Source organism: Carassius carassius, chromosome 20 (genome assembly GCF_963082965.1).
Source record: "Carassius carassius chromosome 20, fCarCar2.1, whole genome shotgun sequence".
Classification (NCBI taxonomy): Eukaryota; Metazoa; Chordata; class Actinopteri; order Cypriniformes; family Cyprinidae; genus Carassius; species Carassius carassius.
This window is the reverse complement of record NC_081774.1, coordinates 21559660-21585265: the sequence shown is the minus strand read 5'-3', so window position 1 is coordinate 21585265 and position 25606 is coordinate 21559660. Positions and strand designations below refer to the sequence as shown.

General features: G+C 39.0%; 2 protein-coding genes across 5 annotated transcripts in view; one reads left to right on the top strand and one right to left on the bottom strand.

The window, feature by feature from the left end:
* LOC132096671 (elongation of very long chain fatty acids protein 1-like) overlaps positions 1 to 25606 on the top strand; it is a 642822-nt gene that overhangs the window by 219690 nt on the left and 397526 nt on the right. Inside the window, exon 1 of one of the 2 annotated variants that reach the window (XM_059502191.1) lies at positions 16079 to 16083. The exons of the other annotated variant lie outside the window; for it this stretch is intronic. The gene's annotated coding sequence lies outside the window, so the exon portion shown is untranslated. Of the gene's footprint in view, positions 1 to 16078; positions 16084 to 25606 lie in introns of those variants that run through there. 2 annotated transcript variants of the gene reach the window in all.
* On the bottom strand, positions 20 to 14325 carry LOC132096669 (uncharacterized). 3 transcript variants are annotated; one of them, XM_059502186.1, is made up of 10 exons: positions 13922 to 14325; positions 12901 to 13032; positions 7944 to 8106; positions 6927 to 7119; positions 6755 to 6823; positions 6471 to 6572; positions 4122 to 4326; positions 955 to 1269; positions 699 to 830; positions 20 to 512 (listed from the first exon to the last, which is right to left on the bottom strand). In XM_059502186.1, exons 2-10 carry the CDS (start codon positions 13007 to 13009, stop codon positions 292 to 294), a joined length of 1509 nt encoding a protein of 502 aa, XP_059358169.1. In that variant the 5' UTR covers positions 13010 to 13032; positions 13922 to 14325; the 3' UTR covers positions 20 to 291. The 3 variants fall into 3 exon arrangements, with proteins under 3 accessions (XP_059358169.1, XP_059358170.1, XP_059358168.1); XM_059502187.1 differs by lacking the exons at positions 12901 to 13032; positions 13922 to 14325 and adding an exon at positions 9674 to 10069; XM_059502185.1 differs by lacking the exons at positions 4122 to 4326; positions 6471 to 6572; positions 6755 to 6823; ... (2 more) ...; positions 12901 to 13032; positions 13922 to 14325 and having other exon boundaries at positions 955 to 2653.

The window sequence follows — 25606 nt, the reverse complement described above, 5'->3', positions numbered from 1 at the left end:
ATTCACTCTTCCCTTTTTATCATCTTTACATTCTCCCCTCCCTCTATGACAGAAATATCAAAAAGTTTAACATGACATTTCATCCAACTTCATTGAAACTGAACAAAGAAAATTGACTCTTACTATCCTCTACTTCTTCATTAGCCTTCTTATACTCTTACTTTTCACTTTATATTCTGTTTCATTCCATCCACAAAATATTTCTACACCTTTATCCTCATTTCTTTTAATTTAGCTCCATTTCCTACAAAAAGAGCATAATGTGCAAAGTGTTGAAGTGTTTGTGCCTCCCTACAAACCACCCTTTCTTTTAAGAGTCGTGATCTTGTTCCGCACATAATTTTTCACACCAGTCCATGTTCGCTGCTTCAAAGCTTCTGGCTCTGCGTGAATGCATCTTTCACAGTCTTGCTTACCAGGAACTTTGCATGTCTTGATGAAACTCATCATGTGTCTCTCTACTGCTTTTACCTCACTGTCCTCCCATTTCTTTTTTGGAGCATTTGAAGAACCTATGAAATAATTAAAAAGTAAATTCTCATTACACATTCTCATTACAACTAAATCGGTGAGTAAAGAGCAAATCAAGACTGTCCTAATGCATAACTTTTTTTTTAATTTGTCTGGATATTGCTGCATGGAGCTAATTCATGTTTATTTGATTATTGTTGTTTGTGCAATGTAGAGATTTTTCTTACCTTGATCCTCCTGTGAAACAGCTTGATCAGATTGAACGGGTTGATCAGTCTTTACTGGTGCTGTTGACTGAGATAGGTCACTGGAATCCTCCTCATCACTTGACATGGAATCACCTTGGGCCTCAAGTTGCTCTTAATAATTAATTAACAAAAAATGAACACTTTATTGCTTATACCTAGTATCTGTGACATGAATATATACATTGTTTTGCAAATATGTACAGCAGAGATACACACAGAGCAAGTATACTCATACCATTTGGGTCGATTTCAATGTCATCAAGTTTCTTTCCTTTGTAGTCAGACAGTGTTCCTTTCTCCATGGCCATTAGGACTTTACTCATTTTTGCCAGCTGCAGTGTTCCCTCTGGTAACCGATAATACTGTCTGTGGATTCTGATATCATGACCAAGGAAATCAGCCAGTTGGTCTGCTTCATTCTCATTAAGGTTTAGAATTTTAGACATGGTTGCTATGTGTTTCCTGAGCCTAGTTGATGACAGTGCTTCAGGGTTCTTTATGCCACATTCGCAAGCAGCTTTGTTGATGCACTCTCCTCCTCTGTAGGCAGACATTGCTCCACACCTAGCAAACATAAAGGGATTCTCTGCTGGAACACAACAAAGCTCACGCGTTTCAACAAGCAGCTCCATGGCAGAAACCATGGAAGGCTTGAGGAGCACAGGAACCTTTCTCCCTCGTTTACCACGGATCTCAACTCTTGAGAAGTGCAGACACAGCTTCCTCTCAAACTCAGACAGACAGATGGCAATGTCTTCGTGTAGCTCAGAAGTATCCCTGCTTTTAAAAGCTGACAAAAGCATCCGGGATACCTCACCTTCTCTCCTTCGGTTGAACAGGATGACCTGGGACAGCGTGACCTTGGCTAGAGCAGCGTAGCTGTCAGCAGAAGGGCAAGATCTGAGCTTACTTAGGAGCTCATTGTGTTTCTTTTCAAGATGTGTGTGCAGGACTTTGACATCCTGAGTGAAAGGAATGATCTGTGGTGTGTTCCACTTGGCTTCTTTCAATGTAGTTATAGCACCAGCAGAAATGTACTCATTCCACCTTGCCTGGTGTATTTTCCTGAAGTCTCGGGCACACTCAGCACGCTCATGATCTCCATACATCATGGCATTGCTCTCAACAATGCTAGATATCTTGTTTAAAGAATGCCCAAGTTTGAGAGCTAAAGAAGGAATGCGGTAGGAGTTTTTCTCTTCATCATAGCCAGATACAACTTTAACAGCTGCTATGACATGTTTGAAGTTAGTTGGTATGATGAAGTCTACCATTGTTCTCAGTGGGGTAATCTTCCTTGCTTCAAGAAGAAGTCTGCCTACTTCTCTCATCTTCTGTCTGATGTAGTCATGTTTGGTCACATCAGACCCCATCCTGTTGAACATGTGCTCCCCCAGCTGCATGATGCATCTGTCAGTATGAACTACACGCGAAACTTCATCATAGTTCATAAAGGAGAGTACTTTCTTAAATCCTTTGCTCACTTCTAAGCCGACTGGTGTGTTTAGAGCACACAGGGATCGAACTCTTTTCCTGCCCTGGGCATCCTCATTTTTTGGTTTCAGGGGACAGTTTTTGATATGTTTCCAAAGGCTACGCTTGTTATAAAGCCCTTGGCAGTAAATGCAGTGAATAAATTCATTGGCTCTTTGTCTATTTTTTGGACGGTAGCAGGCAATCATCTCCCCATGTCCTTGTCTCACCACATCGGTGTTGTGGGCAAAGTTGCCCCTTTTTCTAAGGAGGTTTAACTGGACTCGTCTTTCTTTGGAATGTTTTGGAAATGCTACTGCCTTTACAACCCCCACTTCATTGCGATGGACAAATTCAAGGTGTCTGGCCATTTTTGAATATGGCTTAAAGCAATAAAGGCAATACTGCTTTTTGTTGTACGTCTTGTGTTCCTGCTTTGGTGATGGCATTGACTGAATAAAAGTCTTTGTCTCTTTAGATTGGCATTTCATCTTTTTAGGTGATGGTGTGGTCATACATTGATCAGATAAACTGCCTGCCTCTTTGGGAGATGTTGGATGTATCAAAGCACTTTTGACCATGTCATGTCCAGAAGAACTACCATCCGAATCATCTGAGCTGATTTTTGGTATGTAGTCAACATCGCTGTAGTCTGTGACATCGCTGTAGTCTGTATCACAGACGGCACTTCCTGAATACTGAATGAGAGAATTTAACACTTACTCAAATAGTACAAAATGGTTTGGTTTTTTTTCAATTATATATTTTAGTGATCACACGAGTACACCACTGCCAGAATCTAATAGAACAGGTAGTATTTGGGCATAGTGGGTATGGCAGTGGATCATGTAACATTACGTTTCATCATTTGCCGATACTGGCAAGCAAAGCCATAATTATGCAAAAAATAGAGCGTATAAGTGATCACATGGCAAGTCACATACCTGTCTTTTTCTTGATGGCCTTAAAGAGGATATCTGGAAGAGGAGAAATACAAACAAATATAAATAATATATAATTTCATATAATTTATTGTAAGATCTACCAGTCCAAAAATGAATCTACCCACCTCCCTTAATGAGAGGGTCTCAGACGCCTGTGATGAATGAACCACAGGTGTTGATGCAGCACAGGGTGAAGATAAGGGTGGAGCAGGAGAAGATGAGGACGATGAGGGCTGCGCATGAGAAGGTGATGAGGGCTGCACAGGCGAGGATGATGAGGGCTGCACAGGCGACGATGATGAGGGCTGCACAGGCGAGGATGATGAGGGCTGCACATGAGAAGGTGATGAGGGCTGCACAGGCGAGGATGATGAGGGCTGCACATGAGAAGGCGATGAGGGCTGCACAGACGACGATGATGAGGGCTGCACAGGCGAGGATGATGAGGGCTGCACAGGCGAGGATGATGAGGGCTGCACATGAGAAGGCGATGAGGGCTGCACAGGCGAGGATGATGAGGGCTGCACAGGCGAGGATGATGAGGGCTGCACATGAGAAGGCGATGAGGGCTGCACAGGCGAGGATGATGAGGGCTGCACATGAGAAGGCGATGAGGGCTGCACAGACGACGATGATGAGGGCTGCACAGGCGAGGATGATGAGGGCTGCACAGACGACGATGATGAGGGCTGCACAGGCGAGGATGATGAGGGCTGCACAGGCGAGGATGATGAGGGCTGCACATGAGAAGGCGATGAGGGCTGCACAGGCGAGGATGATGAGGGCTGCACAGGCGACGATGATGAGGGCTGCACAGGCGAGGATGATGAGGGCTGCACATGAGAAGGCGATGAGGGCTGCACAGGCGACGATGATGAGGGCTGCACAGGCGAGGATGATGAGGGCTGCACAGGCGAGGATGATGAGGGCTGCACATGAGAAGGCGATGAGGGCTGCACAGGCGAGGATGATGAGGGCTGCACAGGCGAGGATGATGAGGGCTGCACAGGCGAGGTTGAAGGTGACGTGGGTGGCGCAGGAGGTGTTGACGGTGATGAGGACAGGGCAGGAGGGCATGAGGTTGATAAGGCCATTATAGAGGTGAACAAAGCACAGGGTGCCGATGAAGAGGGTGCATCAGATGTGGATGCGACTGAGGATGACTGTAACAGTCTTGATTGAAACTGCTTCTGCAGATATAATAAGAGGAATTTAGCTTAAACAAGAATAAAATGTACTTTAACAATATTGAAAACTGTGGCATCCATATAAGACAAGAACAAACACACTGTAGGGGTGATCAAAAAATAAAAAAACGTTCTGCACATTTCAAAGCAAAGATCATTAATAAAATAAAAAAACTCTAACCAAACATTTATACAAACTTTACATACAAATTGTGACAAAAGTCACATTAATAGTTACATTGGTTCAGACATTAAAACACTGAACCAATAACTAGTTAAAGGATTAGTTCACTTCATAATTAATTTCCTGATAGTTTACTCTCCTCCACGTCAACCAAGATGTTCATGTCTGTCTCTCTTTAGCGGAAAGGAAATTAAGATTTTTGAGTAAAACATTCCAGGATTTTTCACCATATAGTGACTTCAATGGGGTCCAACGGGTCGAAGGTCCAAATGTGAGTTTTAGTGCAGCTTCAAAGTCTCGAAACGATCCCAGTGGGGTGGGTAGTAAGGTGCTAAATTTATTCCATATCATTTAAAGCTGCTTTCCATAACTTTTTTGGGTTAAAAATGATCCAAAATGAATGTTTGAGCAAATACATAACCAGCCAGTGTTCAAAACTATCTGCTTGCCTTAGCTCGATTCAAAACAGTAAGCATGTAATAATATTTTTAATTCCAGTGGTACTGGTGGATTTCCGCGGGAATTTCAAGCATTTTTTGCGTCATTACGTCACTTCTGTACACATAGAGGAGGAGTTTCGGCTTGTTGGATATATTGCATGTGAGGATGTTGGAGGTGGAGATTTATATCCATTTCTCACAGCACTTGATATAATTAAACGTATTAATTTGATGGTAGATCCAGAAAGGTTCAATCCCTAACTGAGATTCACCCGTTGTAAAATGCAAAAGACTTGGACTTTGGAGTGGCTACAGAAAAAAAGAGACTGGCCGCCTGGCCCACACGAAAACAAGGATAAATATCTGAAGGGCCTTAAATGTAGTCACACAATGCTGATGTTGTTAACATTAACAATTTGAGAACAAAGTATAGTTTGCATGGTTTGATGTGATATGATAATATGATAATAAGAAAGTGATTGTTAGATTAAAGGTGGGGTTTGTAATTCTCTTTTTTGTCCATTTTTTCAAAATCACTTGAAATCCTATTCCTAACCCACTTACAGCCACTGAGTTAGAGGCACTGAAATGAAAATTAAGCAATTTAATCATCTGTGGAACGGGCAGGACTCGAAAAACTCCAGCCAATCATTTCCAAGACCACCTAGAATCATTAGACAGTAACTGCGTCAATCAAACGGTTGTACCATACCCCCTCCCCCATCATGTACATGTTCTTCGAATGGGTGGAGTCAAAGGAAAGAAGGTAAGACCATTTGAGTTGTGTATTTTCAAAATCTGCCGGCCGTTTTGCAAATCACATACCCCACCTTTAATCAGCGCGATTTACTGCAATGCTTTTTTTTCCCTTAGTTGGTCAGAACAAAAGTGGATGTTACTTGTTCAGGTGTCATTTTCCGGTGAACATTCTTCTGTTGGTCATGACTCATACTTCCAAAAAGTATAATCTGTGATTGCAAATGACAGTATCCACACCGACGCGATGTGATTGACAGCAGCGCGTTCTCCTCAAAACATTGGATTCATTCGCGCTGTGCCGTGTCAAAGCACAACCCATGTAAAGTTGATAATTCCACGAATGACTGCAATTGCAGATTTCGAACAGAAATGGCGACAAAGACGAAAAACTAGGACTGCAGCTTTAAATAATTTCTTGTTTGTTTTTTTAATTGTGAGTACATTTAAGTGTGGGTACATAAATACATTTCAAATGACACGGATGCTGGATGAAGTGGATATGCACCTACAAATCAACTAAAACCAAACCATTCTATGGTTTGCCAGCAATAAAGAAATTTTTTATTTGAACACCTGAGCACCAGCTAATAGTGGTTGACTGTGTTGCGTGTTCATTATTTTGGGGGCGGAGCAATGAAGGGAGGGGTGTGTTTGTTTGGGTGTCGATTTCAAATATTAAGTGTTTCTCAGAAATCACTTACTGCATTTTTAACTAGCTGGCAGTAAACATCAGTAGATAGTTGCTGCATGTTTAAGATGGTTACCGTTTTATTCCTTGATGTTCTTGCTTTGCCTGACTGCTTATGAGGACCATTGCTGTTTACCTTGTCCAGTTCCGGAGAGGAAACAGAAGCTGCACAATGGGACTAGATGTCAGAAAAGAAACCAGTGAATATCAAAATATCAGAATATTTGTAAAGGACAAAAAAACTTGTTAATGTTCATTCCTCTAGCTGTCCTATACTTTATATATCATTCCACACACAACTCTATGCTGAGAGAGTCAATAATATAGAATAATGATACAGATGTTTTAAAGTGGACTTACGGATTTATGCAGGCGCAAACTGCTGGCTGGCTTTTTATCAGTGGATTCTGCTGATGCTTTATTCAAAGGCTTGAGAAATATGAGACCACAATCACATGGTAACTAATCAGAATTAGAGTAAAAAATTATCATGAATTACTGATCAATCTCTTTAGCATTTTATTGGTAGTACCTTGACTCGCCATGGCCAATCTGAGTCTCCATAATTGTAAGTGATTTCCTCTCCTGGTAGAATGTCTCGTACAGCAAACAGACACAGGTGAGGTTTTCTGCTCACTTCAACGGTTCTCATTTTGCAAGTAGGATTTCTGGTCTCATCGTTTGCAAGTCTTCCCAAAGACGAGTCTTCTTTAGATGCATCCATGCTATAAAACATAAAATGAACACTCAATACTTATAATCTTGTGAAAATATGCTAGACATGTAGAGTTATTTTTACAAGTGGTTCTGAACCCCAGTCCTGGGAACCCACCGCTCTGCATATGCTGTATGTCTCGTGTTTTAATCCACCTGATTGAGATGAGGAGTTCATCATCAGAACATGGCTCTATGAACTCATCTGAGTGCATCAGGTGAAGGAGACATACAGAATCTGCAGAGGAGGGTCTCAGAACCACTGATCTATATGATAGTGTACTGCAACATCCTCTCAGCTCTCAGATAAAAGCATCTAAAAGTTACCATGTTGTTCTCTTTAGGGAATACAGGGGGAATTTTTTTTGATGACTCAAAGAAACTACACTCCGTACTCTATGTCAGTTCATGGTGAATTTGAAGTATTAGGGTGTGTTCACATCTGGCATGTTTTTTAGACTGTTTAGAATGTGGTTCATTTGAATAAATGTGAAAGCTGCCATTTGAAACCTGGTGCGACCAAACAAGCAGACTGAGACGCTGAAAAGAAGGGTCTCAGTTGGCTTCCAAATGAACTCTGGTGCAGTTCAAATGAAATAGGAACATAACATGGACCAGAGTCATGTAAATCAACCAAAAACAGGAAGATGTGACCCTAAAAAGGACAGACTGGTCAAGCATAACTTAGGTTCAACGATAGAAATGCCAATCTGAACACTAAGCGTATCCGGACCAAAAGAAACGAGCGAACAGAACTACAGGCATGAACTAAGTATCTTACAGTTCCAGATATTTTAGCATACCTACTACATCAATCCAACAGTTCTGTACTCACCACCAATTTTTGCCATGCCACTGAAAATCAAACAGGAACGTGTTCTCAGCTTCAGTGTAGTGTTCAGTTCGGTCCAGACTCTCCTGTGAACTCAGAAGTTCACCTCTGTATTCAAGAACAAAATCACCTCTGAAAAAAGCTCCAGTGGTGAAAACTCCACGCCCTGAAGAGGAGAAATACATTAGCTTCAGTTTCTTTAATGTCAAATATTATTTTGATTATTACTAAAAGTTCTCTACCATATGATGTACATTATATGATGTAGAAGGGAAATTACTGAAGGAAAATAGTCAGCCAGGCTAATCTCAAAGCATGCTTTGCTTTTCATACTTTTAAGTCTTAAAATTATACAGTTAAAATTACATACATTTTCTTACACAAACAATATTATCATGGCTATATATTGTTTAGAACAAAGTGCCGCAGTGATGACGTATTTTTGCAGGCCAACCCGGTAGTTCACCTCACCTAGTTCCCTCCACAAAAACCTTATAGGATTTTAGAACCCTATAGAAAATCCATATCCTTGTGTAATATATATAATGTTTCTACATTCTTGTAATGTATGTTTGACTGATTGTGTGCCATGTACATCCCTAAGGCCGTGTGTCCACCAAAGCGTTTTAGCCAGCTGAAAATGCTAGGCACTCTGCTGAAAACGCCTAGCTGTGGGCGCTTGAGCATTTTGGCAGCACAGCGTTTTATTCAGTTGAGACGCTTCATTGCTATGATACAGAATATCCACGGCATAGTTTACTTGTAACTGATTTCACAGATAATATGTTCGGAGACCAGCAATATAAATTTTTCATCCATTTTGTTCGATTAGCTTTGCTGGTTGATGTTGTGCAGAAAGAATGTTGTGACAGTTGGCCAGTGTGGTATTAGTCCCGCCGCTCCTCCACTGTGATTGACGGTTGGGTAAAAAGTGACAAAAAAAAAAAATAACATTCTTCAACTCTCGTTGACCAGTAAAAAAAAAAAATGGCAGGTGCTCAGCGCTTCAGAGTGAAAAAAAACACTCAGCACCTCGTACACTCATGGCGTTACTTACTTAGTTACCACCCCCTTAGTTACTCTCACTATGTCCGACAAGCTACGCTGCTCTCACGCTCACGCATGCTCTTATGCCACATGTCGACTAATCGATAAAATAATCGCCAGACTAATCGTTTAATTAATAATCGTTTACCCCAGCCCTACTAACCATGGACCTTATTTCAGGATTTTAACCAAAACCCATTGATCATGTCTACATGCACACCGATAACAAAAATGATCTGATAACCTTATTGAAATAATCCATTGTCCTGGTTTACATGCAAACCAATAACCACGTAAACCACTAGACTTTATAAGTAAATCAGGTTAATGACGTCAAAACCAAACCATATGTGTATCTGACTTTGTGTATTTCATATGTCATGTCAGTTGTGATGTTAAATAAAGCCCAAGAAAATTCCAGAATATCAGTGGGAAACTTACAGACTCATTCTCCTCTCATCCAGTATCGGATGCAGGATTTTGACTGTACGACCTCTGCATGAGATGAGAACACATTTTAAGAGTTTCTTGGGTAGAGAAAACGCTTGCTCTCTCTGGATGTGCTTAAATCCACAATAAGGACACTTTCCTGTCACACATCACACATGCTCACTTCAATAAGCCACAGGACACAGGTTAAAGGGATAGTTCACCCAAAAATGAAATTTCTGTCAGTAATTACTCACCCTCATGTTGTTCCAAACCCGTAAGACCTTCGTTCATCTTCGGAATACAAATTAAGATATTTTTGATGAAATCTGAGAGCTGTCTCACTCCTCCATACGCTTCCAAGGGACTGAAACTTGTTGGCCCAGAAAAGTTATTAAAGAGATCGTTAATATAGTCCAAGTGACTACAGTGGCTCAATCTTAAGTTTATCAAGCGACGAGAATACTTTTTGTGCGCAAAAAATAAATAAAAATTATGACTTTATTCCACTATTCATTTCCTTCTCTCTGGGCCTAGAGTGAGTTCACGTAGTAAAACTGTGCAGTGCGTCTGTGTTGCACGTCACACGCATCACACACATGACCAGCGTCGGCCAATAGTGAGCCTACGTGGTGACGTGTAACACAGACCCACTGCGCCACTTCTCTCTGGGCCACTGAAAAAACTTGTGGCCCAGAGAGAAGGAAATGAATAGTGGAATAAAGTCGTTATTTTTGTTGTTTTTTGCGCACAAAAAGTATTCTCGTCGCTTGATAAACTTAAGATTGAGCCACTGTAGTCACTTGGACTATATTAACGATCTCTTTTATAACTTTTCTGGGACAACAAGTTTCAGTCCCTTGGAAGCGTATGGAGGAGTGAGACAGCTCTCAGATTTCATAAAAAATATCCTAATTTGTGTTCCGAAGATGAACGAAGGTCTTACGCGGTTGGAACAACATGAGGGTGAGTAATTACTGAAAGAAGTTTCATTTTTGGGTGAACTAACCCTTTAATGTGTTTACATGCCGGGCAAATCTGGAATAAGGGGCAAAAATCTAGCTGTGTCGATTGGTTTATGCTTATGCCGTTTATGATTACCTTAGTCTGCGTTTACATGACCACAAGAACTGTCGGCTTATTATGCATAATTGGGTTATGTATGTGCAAATAAACACTGACTTTGGTTTGATGGAACCAGAAGTGCAAAAATGCAATTGCTTTGTTTTACTGTACGACGTACACACCTCCGCCGACTTGAGCTTCCAAAGTTACCGGAACTCATTCATTTTCAATGGAAGCTGGCTTCTCTCAGCTGCAAGGAGCATCAAATTCCTTGGCATGGCGTTTTGAGCGACTAGAGCGTCAATCTGAAAGTTGAAAGTAGCTCAACTTTATGGTAATGAGCTATGTTCAGCGGCAAGCAGCAGCAAAGCGTCAGCAACCAATCGGAATATAGACGTCCTTCGCGCTGGCTGATTCCGGAGAAACATACGATGTAAACTTTCGTTCCTACCAAAACATTAGTTCTATCAACACGCTATCAAACTGTGTCCAGCCTGAAGTTCCGCTGGACGTACCTCTCGTCATCGAGCCGCAGCTGCTGCACCAGCCGGTGATACTCTCTGAATTGATAACGGTCCTGGAGGGTGTCATGAACCCGAAATCTCCGAGTCCGACGTCTTCTCAAGCAGCACCAAACACAACAACTTCGCGATTATCCGACAGTGATACACATTTGAGAATGAGCTCAACTTTTATTTGAAATATTTACGAGCGCTCGTTTTAAGCGGGAATGCAATTTGCTCACAGTAACACCAATTTGACCAATTACATTAATGTAAATATAATATTAATATAATAATAATAGCTAATTATTATTTTTTTCCCAACCAAATGTGACCACAACGTTTATAATAATGCTGTCATTATAAAAGGTTTCTTCAGTGTATTGCTTGTTTTTTCTGTTTATTACATTTTATGTTGTGACACTTCTCTTCTTCGTGCTACGTCAGAGCGGCCAAAGCGTCAACAAGCTTCCCCGTACTTTTTGACAAGCGTCCTTGACCGGGCGGCCAGAGCTTCTTTGCAGCTCAAGTCGGCGGCGGTGTGTACGTAAAGTTAGGGCTCATGCCAGCAGAACTCTATTCAGGAATCTGGACTGCATAATAAAAAATATATATATTTATAAAGTACTGTTTAACTTGTGGCCTAACAACCATATGACTTGCCTTACATTAAATTCTCAGTTTTGTAGATTAACATTATTACTAGGGCTGGGCGATAAAATGATAATGATAATTATTACAATATAATTTCTCGATTAAACGATATCCAGAGTTCGATAAATATTCGATAATGTTTATGCGCCAAAAGCGGAACCAAACTCATTTGACCCGCGCGCCACACGGACCCGTTTATCCGCTCGGCTCAAAGTCCAAACGGCAGCGCAGCATGACTCGCGAGCTCACTAGAGCAGATGCGTTTACTCTGATCGGTCTCGGTCATCAGATCCAGTGAGAAGTGCTTGAATTCAGCGAAGAACACACGTCTCAGTGATTTAAACCAGTTTAAAGGCCGATTAAACCGCGCTGACAAACAGGAGAAACACTGTGGTCAGTCAGAAGGCTTCTTTGTCTACAAATTCCCACCATTTACCACGGATTTACTGTAACGTTAGCCTAATAATATTAACTGCACCATGAAATGTGGGATATACATATTAAATTGTTTTATGTTATTAATGTAGACAATGTATTAAAGGACTAATGAAATAGTTACAGTATTTGGTTTTGTGGTTATCATGATCTAAATGCATGATACTGGATGACCAATGGTTAATTTTAATAAAACTCAAACAGTCAGAATATTACATTTTACCAAATAAAATTGAGGTCGTTTTAAAAGATGTTACTGTTTTTGTTAATGAACATAAATTTTACATAGTAAATCTGCTCCTAACTGAATCTAATACTACTGCAAATCATTGTCAAATATGCATTTCGAGACAAAATATATCTAATATTAATATTGCTGCCTGCACTGTAAACTGTGCTGAAGATCTGTGCCATCAAAGTCAGGCAACACAAACCTGTTTCAAGACTTGAAACAATATCCCCCATTAGCACATGCAGGAACTAAGAAATACATTTTCCAATAAATATATTTATTTTGTTAAGGAAAAATGACAAATGTTTGAATGTTCTACCTCAGATTTGTGAAATGTTCACCTGTTTGGCAAGTGTTTGTCATGATATGTTCTGACAATAAAGAGTAGTTTAAAACCACAATTAATGCTCTGGTTTCTACAACTTTCACTTAGGAGCAAAAATCTGCCTTTAAACTTGAAAGAAATAAAGATTTGACATTTATCGTGATAATTATCGATATCGACTAATATAAAACAATTACCGTGATAATTTTTTTTGCCATATCCCCCAGCCCTAGTTATTAGTTACTAAACTGCTTAGTCATTTATACTTGCCTTTATATTTGCTGATGAACTGCTCTCGAAGCCCAGGCTTGTCAGTTTTACAGGTAATGTGATGCTCAGCGTCCTGCAGAGGTTTCCTCCGTCTTTTATTTCCCAGCATGGCGACTTTCTTTCTTGAAATGACTGGAAAAAATAAATATAAGGTGAATGAAATAAACAAGCATATTTTAAAAAATCCTGTTGATCTTACTGGAATTGTTCACCAAAAACACACATAATTATCATACTAACCCTCATGTCCAAACCTGTGTTGTGTTTTTCTGTGGAACACATCTTTATATTATATTATAGATTTTTTTTAAAAAATGGAAATGTCATTGATGCCAATAACCATTGGTTCTTGTGTGTCTTGTAACCACAATTAATGTCAATCTATATTTTATTTAAGAGCTAAAGTATATGGGAGATTTTCAGTCAATAACCAGCTAGATTTATATGGACTATTTTTAATGTGCTTTTTGTCTGCTTTGGAGCTTGAAACAAAATAAAAATATTATAAAGTATCAATGCATGGTCAGTGTGCAAAAAAATCTCTGTGAAGATAAATTATTAAAATAAAACATTCCACAAAAAAAAAAAACAATTCGGGGGCAAATAATGTAATAATGTATTACATAAAATATAATATATAAAATAATGATATTAAAAAAAAGAGAATGAATTATTTCAAATTACTGTTGATATTTTACAACACTTTTGAGAAAAACAATGATTTAGTAAACTACCATTGGCTCGGTTGTTTTGATTAATTTGTAGAACCTAAAGTACCATTATATGAAAAATAACAAAATTATATTTAATAGTCAATTTTATATATAAAATTAGTTTTCATTATAGCAACAAATCATCAAGTGAGACAGGCTAAGACGCAAACTCAAATACAATCGAGAAGTAAATAAAACCCTATAACAAAAAATAATTAAACCACTAAAATAAACATACATCTTACTATATTTCATATTACACAATGTATTTAGTTATCATGCATTTTCAGGACAAGTCTTGATCTCACCTTTCCTCGTGGTGGGTTATTGGTCGTCTGTTTCGCGTTCCATCGTCACGTGTCTGCATTTCCCGGGAAAACACCACGGTCGCTGACTTGCGTAAATGACGTAGTTACGTATTTGGATTTCACGTTGAAATTGTGACTACATTTATTTGGCCTAATAGAAAATTATCTGATGGCAAGGATATTTGTTTTAACCACAGTACTGTTTCTTCAAACTTAAAAAAAATGTGGTGAAGTTAGTCTTTCTAGTGGACAGAGCACATGATCACTTTTTAACGAGCACCCGCCTCAAACTACGAACCAGTGCGCATGTCCGTACAAGCACTGGTTTAAAAGAGCAAAAAGTACCCGATGTGCACTTATTTTTATAAAATAACACCACATCATAAAGCTTTTAAGAGGATTACAAATAAGGATATTCAAAACGTGCAGGTCTGCTGTAAACAAAAGCTCACAAGACAGTCAATTGAAGTCTGCAAACCCACAGCAGGGCTGATATGCAAGCTGGTATATGTCTCCATTTCTGCACGAGTCTGTGTTGTCGTGTTTCATCTCATCTGCATCGAGTCAGTCAGAGACAATGCTGTGGGGGAAGGGCGCGCGCGCGATCAGAGAGTGCTGTGGGGGAGGGGCGGCTGATCACAGTATGAGCAGCAGAAGCAGATCTCAGCTAGGGCTATAGTTTAAAATCAAAGTAAGAACAAATAGATCTGTAAACAAACATTTAAACGTGCCAGCTTAATTCATGATTCTTTTAAACACTTTTTGTATGACTATAACTGCTCTCTCTCTCTCTCTATATATATATATATATATAGAGAGAGAGAGAGAGATACATAGATATATAATTTCTTGAATCATTCTTAAGATTTGCAAACCAGTAAGTGCACTGGTTTGTAAAAGAGCAAAAAGTACCCGATGTGCACTTAATTTTCTGAAATAACACCACATCATAAAGCTTTTAAGAGGATTACAAATACGAATATTCAAAACGTGCAGGTCTGCTGTAAACAAGAGCTCACAACTGTCTAAATTAGCAACCTAGATCTCTTGAACAGACATCTTATTTTCTATTAATAGCATTTATTAATCAAAACAGTCAATTGAAGTCTGCAAACCCACAGCAGGGCTGATATGCAAGCTGGTATATGTCTCTATTTCTGCACGAGTCTGTGTTGTCGTCTTTTTTTATCAGTGTCCCACAACTACTTCAGAATTTAAGGCAAATATTTGAGTTAAGATGGGAGGGGTGTGGCTTGTTTTGAGGCTCTAAATTAAACTTTAACATGTACATTAACAGCATTATCTATATAGTGGTATTTTACATTAAATATAGTGAAAGACGTGACATTCAGCCAAGTATGGTGACCCATACTCAGAATTTGTGCTCTGCATTTAACCCATCCAAAGTGCACAAACACAGAGCAGTGAACACACACACACACAAACTGTGAACACACACCCGGAGCAGTGGGCAGCCATTTATGCTGCGGCACCCAGGGAGCAGTTGGGGGTTCAATGCCTTGCTCAAGGGCACCTAAGTCGTGGTATTGAGGGTGGAGAGAGAACTGTACATGCACTCCCCCCACCCACAATTCCTGCCAGCCCGGGACTCGAACTCACAACCTTTCGATTGGGAGTCTGACTCTCTAACCATTAGGCCACGACTTCCCCATAATATAAAGGGCGGATAACCTGCTAGACCTTGTTAAGGTTCTTTAAAAAACACATAACCACAATAGATTTACATCTTTTCAGTAGCACTTCTGATTACATCTCTATGTCATTCATCAGCCTGTTAGTTCATTCATCTCTTGGTTCTGTGTCTTTTCCTGCAGCAAGATTCTTTTGGTCTTCTTTATTTGGTGATATCGCTTGGGTTAAAGCATGGAAATTACCAAATAAGTTTTGTGTCAATAACAAAATTAAAGAAGTGTCTTACAAAATACAAAAAAACTGCTAAGCATGTTTTGGATTCAAGCTTAATATTTTCATATACTTGTGAATTTTGTGCACTAGAGAAAAGAAACGATTTTGCATATGTTTATTCACTGCATTTACTCAAAATTATTTTGGAAAGATTTAGAAACCTTTATTAATAGGAAACTGAAGTGTACGATGGAAATTTGTGTTTTTGATGTGCTTTTTTATACTCAGAAAGACAATTTGGAATGTAAAGAACAGCATATTATACCGTTTTTTATTTTATTAGGAAAATATCATATTCATAAAAAGAAGTGGGCTCAAGATAAACCAAATTTTCCACATTTTATAAATGACTTTAAATTATATGTACATCTTTTGGAACAAACTAAAAACAAAAAAGCAATGAAAACACGTAATGCTTTGAAAGCACTGGATTTTATGTAAAAAATATATATTTTATTGTATTTTTTTCTGACAGTTAATGTATGTAATATTGTGAACATGTGATACCTCTTGTTCTTGTGGCATTAAAAAAAGTTCATTCATCTCATCTGCAGTGAGTCAGTCAGACTCAGAGACAATGCTGTGGGGGAAGGGCGCGCGCGCGATCAGAGAGTGCTGTGGGGGAAGGGCGGCTGATCACAGTATGAGCAGCAGAAGCAGATCTCAGCTAGGGCTAGGGCTATAAAATCAAAGTAAGAACAAATAAATATGTTAACAAACATTTAAACGTGCCAGCTTAATTCATGATTCTTTTAAAAACTTTTTGTTCTTTTGTATGACTATAACTGCTCTCTCTCTCTCTCTCTCTCTCTCTCTATATATATATATATATATATATATATATATATATATCATTTCATGAATAATTCTTAAGATTTGCAAACCAGTAAGTGCATTTTTTCAAAACAATTCGTACAAACAGCAAAACACAAGATCAAAAGCCTGTAACTTGCTCAATATCCTTAGTACAATATCAATGAACATCAGTGCCATCAGAATGACAAGCCCTTGTGTCATTGTTTACAAACATGATAGTCAAAATGCTTTGTCATGTTGTCAATATAACAGTGAACTATCAGTATACTGAAGTAACCTTTGGCTACGATTTTGATGACAATGATTGAAAATACAAAATACTGCACTTTATCTGTATGACATATAGGCCTACACATTTCAACAGTACACATGTACGCATTACTCGACACTGGACAGGATTTACTGTGAGTGTTTTGTACATTTACATTTATGCATTTTGGCAGACGCTTTTATCCAAAGCGACTTACATTGCATTTCAAGGTACACATTTTACATTCTTATCAGTTCTTGCTTTCCCTGGGAATCAAACCCCGAAATTATTTGAATTATGTTTCAAATAATGCCAGTACAATTTCATTCATTTTATCCATCAGGATTTAATTGGATTGTATTTGGAGTGGACATATTAGTATATAATTATCATTCCGATATAAAGAAAAAGACAAGACACACACACAATGTGAATTTTTGAATTCCATTCAAAAAGTGAAACTTGTATAAGTGAGTGAGTGAGTAAGTGAGTGAAGTGACATTCAGCCAAGTACGGTGACCCATACTCAGAATTTGTGCTCTGCATTTAACCCATCCGAAATGCACACACACAGAGCAGTGAACACACACACACACTGTGAGCACACACCCGGAGCAGTGGGCAGCCATTTATGCTGCGGCGCCCGGGGAGCAGTTGGGGGTTCGATGCCTTGCTCAAGGGCACCTAAGTCGTGGTATTGAAGGTGGAGAGAGAACTGTACATGCACTCCCCCCACCCACAATTCCTGCCAGCCCGGGACTCGAACTCACAACCTTTCGATTGGGAGTCCGACTCTCTAACCATTAGGCCACGACTTCCCATGGAAATATATTATATTCATTCATTACAACACAGACTGATATATTTCAAATATGTTTCTTTTAATTTTGATGATTATAACTGACAACTACGTAAAATCCCAAATTCACTATCTCAGAAAATTTGAATATTACTTAAGACCAATACAAAGAAAGGATTTTGAGAAATGCTGGCCAACTGAAAGGTATGAGCATGAAAAGTATGAGCATGTACAACACTCAATACTTAGTTGAGGCTCCTTTTGCCTGAATTACTGCAGCAATGCGGCGTGGCATGGAGTCGATCAGTCTGTGGCACTGCTCAGGTGTTATGAGAGCACAGGTTGCTCTGATAGTGGCCTTCAGCTCTTCTGCATTGTTGGGTCTGGGATATCACATCTTCCTCTTCACAATACCCCATAGAAGGCAAGTTTGCTGGCCAATTAAGAACAGGGATACAATGGTCCTTAAACCAGGTACTGGTTGCTTTGGAAGTGTGTGCAGGTGCCACATCCTGTTGGAAAATGAAATCTGCATCTCCATAAAGTTGGTCAGCAGCAGGAAGCATGAAGTGCTCTAAAACTTCCTGGTATACGGCTGCATTGACCTTGGACCTCCGAAAACACAGTGGACCAACACCAGCAGATGACATGGCACCCCAAACAATCACTGACTGTGGAAACTACACTGGACTTCAAGCAACGTGGATTGTGTGCCTCTCCATTCTTCCTCCAGACTCTGGGACCTTGGTTTCCAAAGGAAATGCAAAAGTTACTTTCATTAGAGAACATAACTTTGGACCACTCAGCAGCAGTCCAGTCCTTTTTGTCTTTAGCCCAGGCGAGACGCTTCTGACGCTGTGTCTTGTTCAAGAGTGGCTTGACACAAGGAGTGCGACAGCTGAAACCCATGTCTTGCATACGTCTGTGCGTGGTGGTTCTTGAAGCACTGACTCCAGCTGCAGTCCACTCTTTGTGGATCTCCCCCATAGTTTTGAATGGGTTTTGTTTCACTATCCTCTCCAGGATGTGGTTATCCCTATAGAGCTGGTAAGTCCCGCCCCCTCCGTAAAACCCCGCTGGACCTCAAAGTTGAAAAACCGTCAATGCAAGTGAATGGGAGAAAATAATTATTTTCTGGTCCCCTTTGAATTGTGCCATGAATGTGAACATATGTTGTCTGTGAATTTTTTATATAATCTTTCGTGTGAAGAATGCTACAATTTAGCTTGTAGAAGTTTGATAGGGGTAGACTTTTTGTGACAGCACTTTGTGGACTACAACTCTTCGCTGCTTTCGATGCTTTCGACGTCAACAACACTAGCACACGGCTCTAGCTCACAGATCCCACTAAACATGGCTGTGTCTTTGGTGCACTTCACCACCTTCTTTCAGGGAGAGGACAAAAAATCGTTGAGGTTGGCGAAAACCACGGGTAAGTCAACTTTATGGGGTGACGTCACATAGGCGACATGTAGTCTTTCTCGTTATGTCTTTTCCACAACTGCTAGCTGACGAATCATACCATATACTGTCAAACTGGAGGGCCACTGTCCTGCAGAGTTGAGCTCCATCCCTAATTAAACACACATGAACAAGGCAATCAATGTTTTCAGGATTACTAGATATATATAGGCAGGTGAGTTTTTATCTGGGCTGGAGCTAAACTCTGCAGGACAGTGGCCCTCCAGGACCGGAGTTGCCAATGTAAAATGCAAGTAGACTGCTGTAATATATAATGTAAATATGCTGTATTGCACGACTACAGTATAGTGAACACTGTGTGATTGCACACCTGTTCAAGGACTATGCATTAATTGTGACAGGAGAGAAACAGTAGAGCATATATTAATAGAATGTGAAGCATACAGAACAGAACGAATCATACTGTTAGAACAAGTTAAAGAATTACGTTACACACATTTATCAGTAGAGGGTTTACTTTCCTTTTCTGCATCAAAACCATCAGCATGGCCAGCATGAGATACCTTAAAGAAACAGACTTATTTGATCGAATTTAAGAATAACCAAGAATATATATATCATTATTATTATTATTATTATTATTTTTTTTTAAATACATGTTAGTAGAAATCCGCATTGAAGCTCCACACCCCAAACAGTTGGTGGCGGTAATGCACCAAATTGGTATGCCAACCACCAATAAAAGAAGAAGAAGAAGCACACCTGTTCAAATGTTTGAATGACTGAGGACACACACGGTTGTTCTCCCAACATTCGGCTCACCTTTTCACCCGCCTCGGCCATAAGGTCATGATATTGAGAACATGATAGTTGCCCTTATTTCTTCAGAATCTTGTCCTCTTCTACCTCTTCCTCTGTTTTACCTCTGTATTCTTCCACCACACATACTTACTTCTTCTTCCATGCTGTTCACCCTGTTTGTACCTTGTTGTTCTTTCATTGCCAGAGTATGTAACACTGTGTTGTGTTGTCTTGTGTTGTGTTGTGCTCTGTCTGTATGCTTCCCAGATGAAGCTTAATGAGATGCACTCTGAGCTATTTTAGAGAACTGGTGGATTATTGGTTGATCGAATGCTTTACATTCCCTTATATTAGTGAAAATCTAAATTCACCTCTGCAATTCAACAATTCAGGACAAAAAATGTCTAATAAAAGTGTATAGAAAATTTGCTTGACAGTTTATGACAACTACTATTCTGCATTTAATGACTTACGGAATTAATACCTAGATGTTTTGGGGAGTAAGACTTGGGAGTATTCAGCAGAGAACCATACATTTTGATCAACATGGCATAAGCAATTGATAATGTAAGAAACAGATAACACTTGTACATAATCAATTGCATTTGTAATTTGTTCAAATGATGAGAAATTGCTTTTATGAGGTGCACAAGTAACTAGATAATGTGGAGGTTGAATAAGAATTTTAGTCGTGATCTGAGAAATGCCCCAAGTCGACTAAGAAAAACTTCAAATATAATTAATAGAATATAAAATAAAAAGATGTTTGCTGTAACTTCTTTCCTCTATATAAAAATATAATATAAAGTAATATAATGCAATGTAATGTCATATAATATAATTATATAATAAATTAATGAATATAATGTAATGTAATATAATAATATATTATTAAATAACATAAAGAGAATGTTTGCTTGTTTGCTGTAAGTGAATGTGTTGCTCTGGTTACAGACGCGCGTGCTCTGGGTGGGGGAGGGGCCTGGCTGCGGCTGTCAGGGAAATGGCAGGACGCAAAGTTGGAGAAAACACTTAAAACAAATAATATCCCTTATAAAAGCAAGCGAATATGCCTGTTTTCACATCTTTTAATTGCTTGTATATTTTTTATTGAATAAACTCAGATGTATATCACCACACCCACAATAACAGATTTAAACAGTTGCCCCTCCGCTTTTGGAAGGAAATATGTTACTTTTCAAATTCACATGATGTAATGTGTCTGTCCCTTCCCGCGTCAAACTCGTTCCTACAGCATTAATAAAATCCGATGTAAGTCCTGTAGTCACGGTGACGCGGGGCAGCGCGATCTTTACACACACACACAGAGCAGACTCTGATGCCAGAGAAAAACGCGAGGATTAAAAGTTTTAAAACATGCTAATATGAATCGCGAGAGCTCCTGCTGCTCAATGCACATTGGTCTAATCTTATTTAATACTAATTATTGGGAATTTATCTGTAATTTAATGTGGATTATCTGTCAATTCATTCACAATCAACATGTTTTTTCCTCCGCCATCTTTATTGATGACGTATTGGCCTCTGATTGGTCAGATCACCAAGTCCCGCTCCCATAGCGGCTTCCTGCGCTCTGATTGGCCAGAATCCCCAAAGTGTGTATCTTTTCCGGAAGTGCAGTACTCCTAGAGGGCGCTGTGTTATACACACTTTAGTGGGGGGGCATACACACTTCAGGTACACAAATCAGTTAAAAGTGATTTTTTGGGACAAGTTAGATTTTAAGCCTGGACACCATTTTAGAGCATGCTGAATGCCACTGTATAGTCAAACAAATGAGGACATACAAAATGTCCTAAATTTTTTGGGTGGTCCTCAGTTTACTGGTGTGTATTCTGGTGAATGTACCCAAAAGCGATATAAGTAAGTGCACGCACGCACACGCACACACACACACACACACACACACACACACACACACACACACACACACACACACACACGTGGGACATTCCATAGATGTAATAGTTTTTCTAACATTACTATCCCCTTACTCTAACCCTACACTTAAACCCATGGGCGTAGAATACAAGGGGGATGTGTCCTCCCAGTTTTAATAACACATAAATTTGTCCCCCACACTTTTTTGGACAAGCATGTTCACATAGAGGTTTTCAAGAGCCATAGGAATAAATATTGATTTAAATTCAAAGAGGCAGGGTAGTCTGTGCATGACCTGATGTTTTATTTGTATCCAGGTGATGTGAACATCATGGAGCGCTCAACACCCTCATGCAGTTTATGTTTCATTCATACTCAAAGCCGGAGTTCGCTGTTGTGCAGAAAGTCCAAGACGTACATATAGAAGTAACAACTTATGGTGTACTAGGAAATCCCTAATATGTATAAAAACATGCGATTGCAACAATATATGGTTTGTGGTATGTGGTAGGCTTTGCAGTTGAGGAGGCAGAGGAGCTTTAAACCAGATATTATATTGCTTCTCTAATTTAACATGCAAGTATACCTGAAATTTCAGCACAGCTATTGTCTTTATCTTACATGTATTTGAATTAATTACATAACGGTTCGATAATACATTTTTTTGTGCAGATTAACATCTTGGAAGGGAGAGGTGGTTATGTAGTCTTAATGGGTCCATTTCAGTCACTATTTCATATTAATTTGGTTGTCTGTCAACAGAAACAGTAAAATATAACATTGAAAACAGTTTTGTTGAGAATTTGGCTGCATCAAATTACAGTATGAGGGCACAGAGAGGCAAATAAATGTAATAAATAATAAATGTACATTTTGCATGTTCAGAAGAAGTGAGCTGCCATGTCCTGCAAATAATATACGCAGGCTTGGTGCAGTGCAAAGGAAGATAAGTAATGAGAACCTCTAATATACACGAAGAAGTTATTTGAAAAACATCTACAGTATGACCTTTGAATCATGTCAGGTCTTCATGGTCTATGTTGAGTATGTTTTCACTAATAATAAACATACATTTGTATAAAGCATCCATATTTGTCCATGCCCATGTTGATTAGAGTTTGAAAGTTAACTCATGACAATAATGCGATTAATCGCATGATTTAATTTATTAAAGGGATCATATGATGCTGTTTTAAAGATCGTTATTTTGTGTATTTGGTGTAACAAAAATATGTTGACATGCTTTATGTTCAAAAAACACATTACTTTTCAAATATTGTACATTATTGTAGGTCCTTTATGCCCCACCTCTCTCAAATGCGTTGTTTTCTACAAAGTCCCTCCTTCCGACAAGCGCAGACTGCTCTGATTGGCCAACTGACCCAATGCATTGTGATTGGCTGAACACTGCAAGCACTTGATTGGAAATGTAACTCCCCTTTCCATAATTTCAAAATAACTGTAAAGACATAACAGACACAGTGATGAAGCTTGTATGTGTTAAACCATTGACGGTTAAGACAGCTGACTCCACTGTGTGACCTTGTCTCTCTCTCTCTCTCTCTCTCAGACGCGTGTGCAAAACTCTGCATTGGAACATTCAATAGCAAATATTTAAACTAATAACAAAAAATACTTACAGTAGCTGATTCAGAAGCACCAGATTATTGTAGCAAAGTCAGAATAACCTCCTCTACTAGGTTCACGAAACGGTCATCCATAAAATGCATTGCTGTTCTGTTGTAAGTAATCTTAAAGATTCCTAAATACATCTACTTTTGGAAGGCCAAATAAAGTGCTTTTGCCTAGATACACACAGCATCTCTCTGACATGGCTGCTTCAACACTAACTGCGGTTACTGAAACCAGGCCTTCTTTCTTTGCGTGAACATTTGGGCGACATTACACAAATATTTCCACATGTAGACATGTGATGTAGACATTTGGGGGCGTGTTTGGATGAGTTGTTTTTTTTTTTGGGGGGGGGGGGGGGGGCGTGGATTTGAGACTTTAGTCTTAGTAACTTTACAGATCTTTATGCACCAAGAGCTTGTAACACTCCAAAAAGAAGGGACCAATTTAAATCACATGACCTCTTTAATAATTTTTTATTGACATTACTGTCCCCCTAACTTCTAAAATGATGGCTACACCCCTGCCTAAACCTACCCATCACACAGAACTATTTTAGATCCTCAAAACACTTTTATATGATTTATAAGCTGCTTTTGCTCATGGGAAGGTCAAAATTTGAGCCTCATAATAAAGGGAATAACTGGCACTATACACACACAATTACACATACATGCTCTGAAAAATGTTAGAGACAACTCCATATTTTTCTTAAACCAGATTCTGCATCCCAACACAGGCAGACTTCATTCTGCTAAATGAAGTACTTATTACAGTAGGTGATAACTTGGACCAAATCATTAAAAAAGGGAAAAATATAAAAACACTGCAGTGGTCATCACTATACTCTTGCAATAGGACCAGCTGGATGGCAAAAACAGTGGTAGTAAATCAAAAGTAATTGGAATCGAATAATAACAATCCCAAACTCTGAGGATTTCATTTTTTCCAGCGAGACAATGCTCCATGTCACACAGCCAGGTAAATCAAGGTGTGAATGGAGGACTACCAGATCAAGACACTGTCATAGCCATAGCCATCTTCAAACCAAAACCCCTTTGAAAACCTCTGGAATGTGATCAAGAGGAAGATGGATGGTCAAAAGCCATCAACCCATACCAAGCTGCTTGAATTTTTGTGCCAGAAGTTGCATAAAGTCACCCAATGGCAAAGTGAAAGATTGGTGGAGAACATGCCAAGATGCGTAAAAGCTGTGATTGAAAATCAGTGTTATTCTACCAAATATTGATTTCTGAACTATTCACATCCTCATTGCTTATTCAGAGAGCATCATCCTGTGTGTTGTGTATATGGTAAATGAATGGAGTAAACTGCTGAGTGTTGCAGTGTTGACAGTAATGATTCCTTTGTTCATTACTCGCTGTGCTCCTTACAAGCCTTTTATCAGAAATGTGCTTTTATGTAGAGGTTGTAATGGGTAAGTGCTTAGATAATACAACATGTACATACCTGGAACAAAACATTTAAATTAACCTAAACAAAGAAAACACCAGGTTCTATCTATCTATCTATCTATCTATCTATCTATCTATCTATCTATCTATCTATCTATCTATCTATCTATCTATCTATCTATCTATCTATCTATCTATCTATCTATCTATCTATCTATCTATCTATCTATCTATCTATCTATCTATCTATCATCTGCTAGTATCTGTCTGCTAGTATCTGATATATATATATATATATATATATACTATTTTAGATGATCTCAGTGCAGAAATTTATTTTTGATTTAATTAGGAACTAAATCACTACAAAGAAATGATGATCAGTGTTTTTTCAAAGCAGAAACTTCTCTAAATGTATGTGAAGATACTAATCCCCAGTATTATGGTAATCCTCTGACTGAATTAATGGTTTTAGAGGCATTATTCAATTATAGCCTTCACTCATTATAGCCACCATAAAATTGCTTTCAGAGCAGCTAAAACAACCGCACACTGTTTCTAATGCAGAATGAAGATGAACAATGGAACAATGGAGGGGCTTTTTGTGCACTATAAATTACACTGCATTTTGTCTGAAAGATGGTTTAATAGTAGCATCAGTGGCAAATTGAAACCTTTTAGAGGGTGGGGCATCACACTTGAACATATATCGAATATCGGTT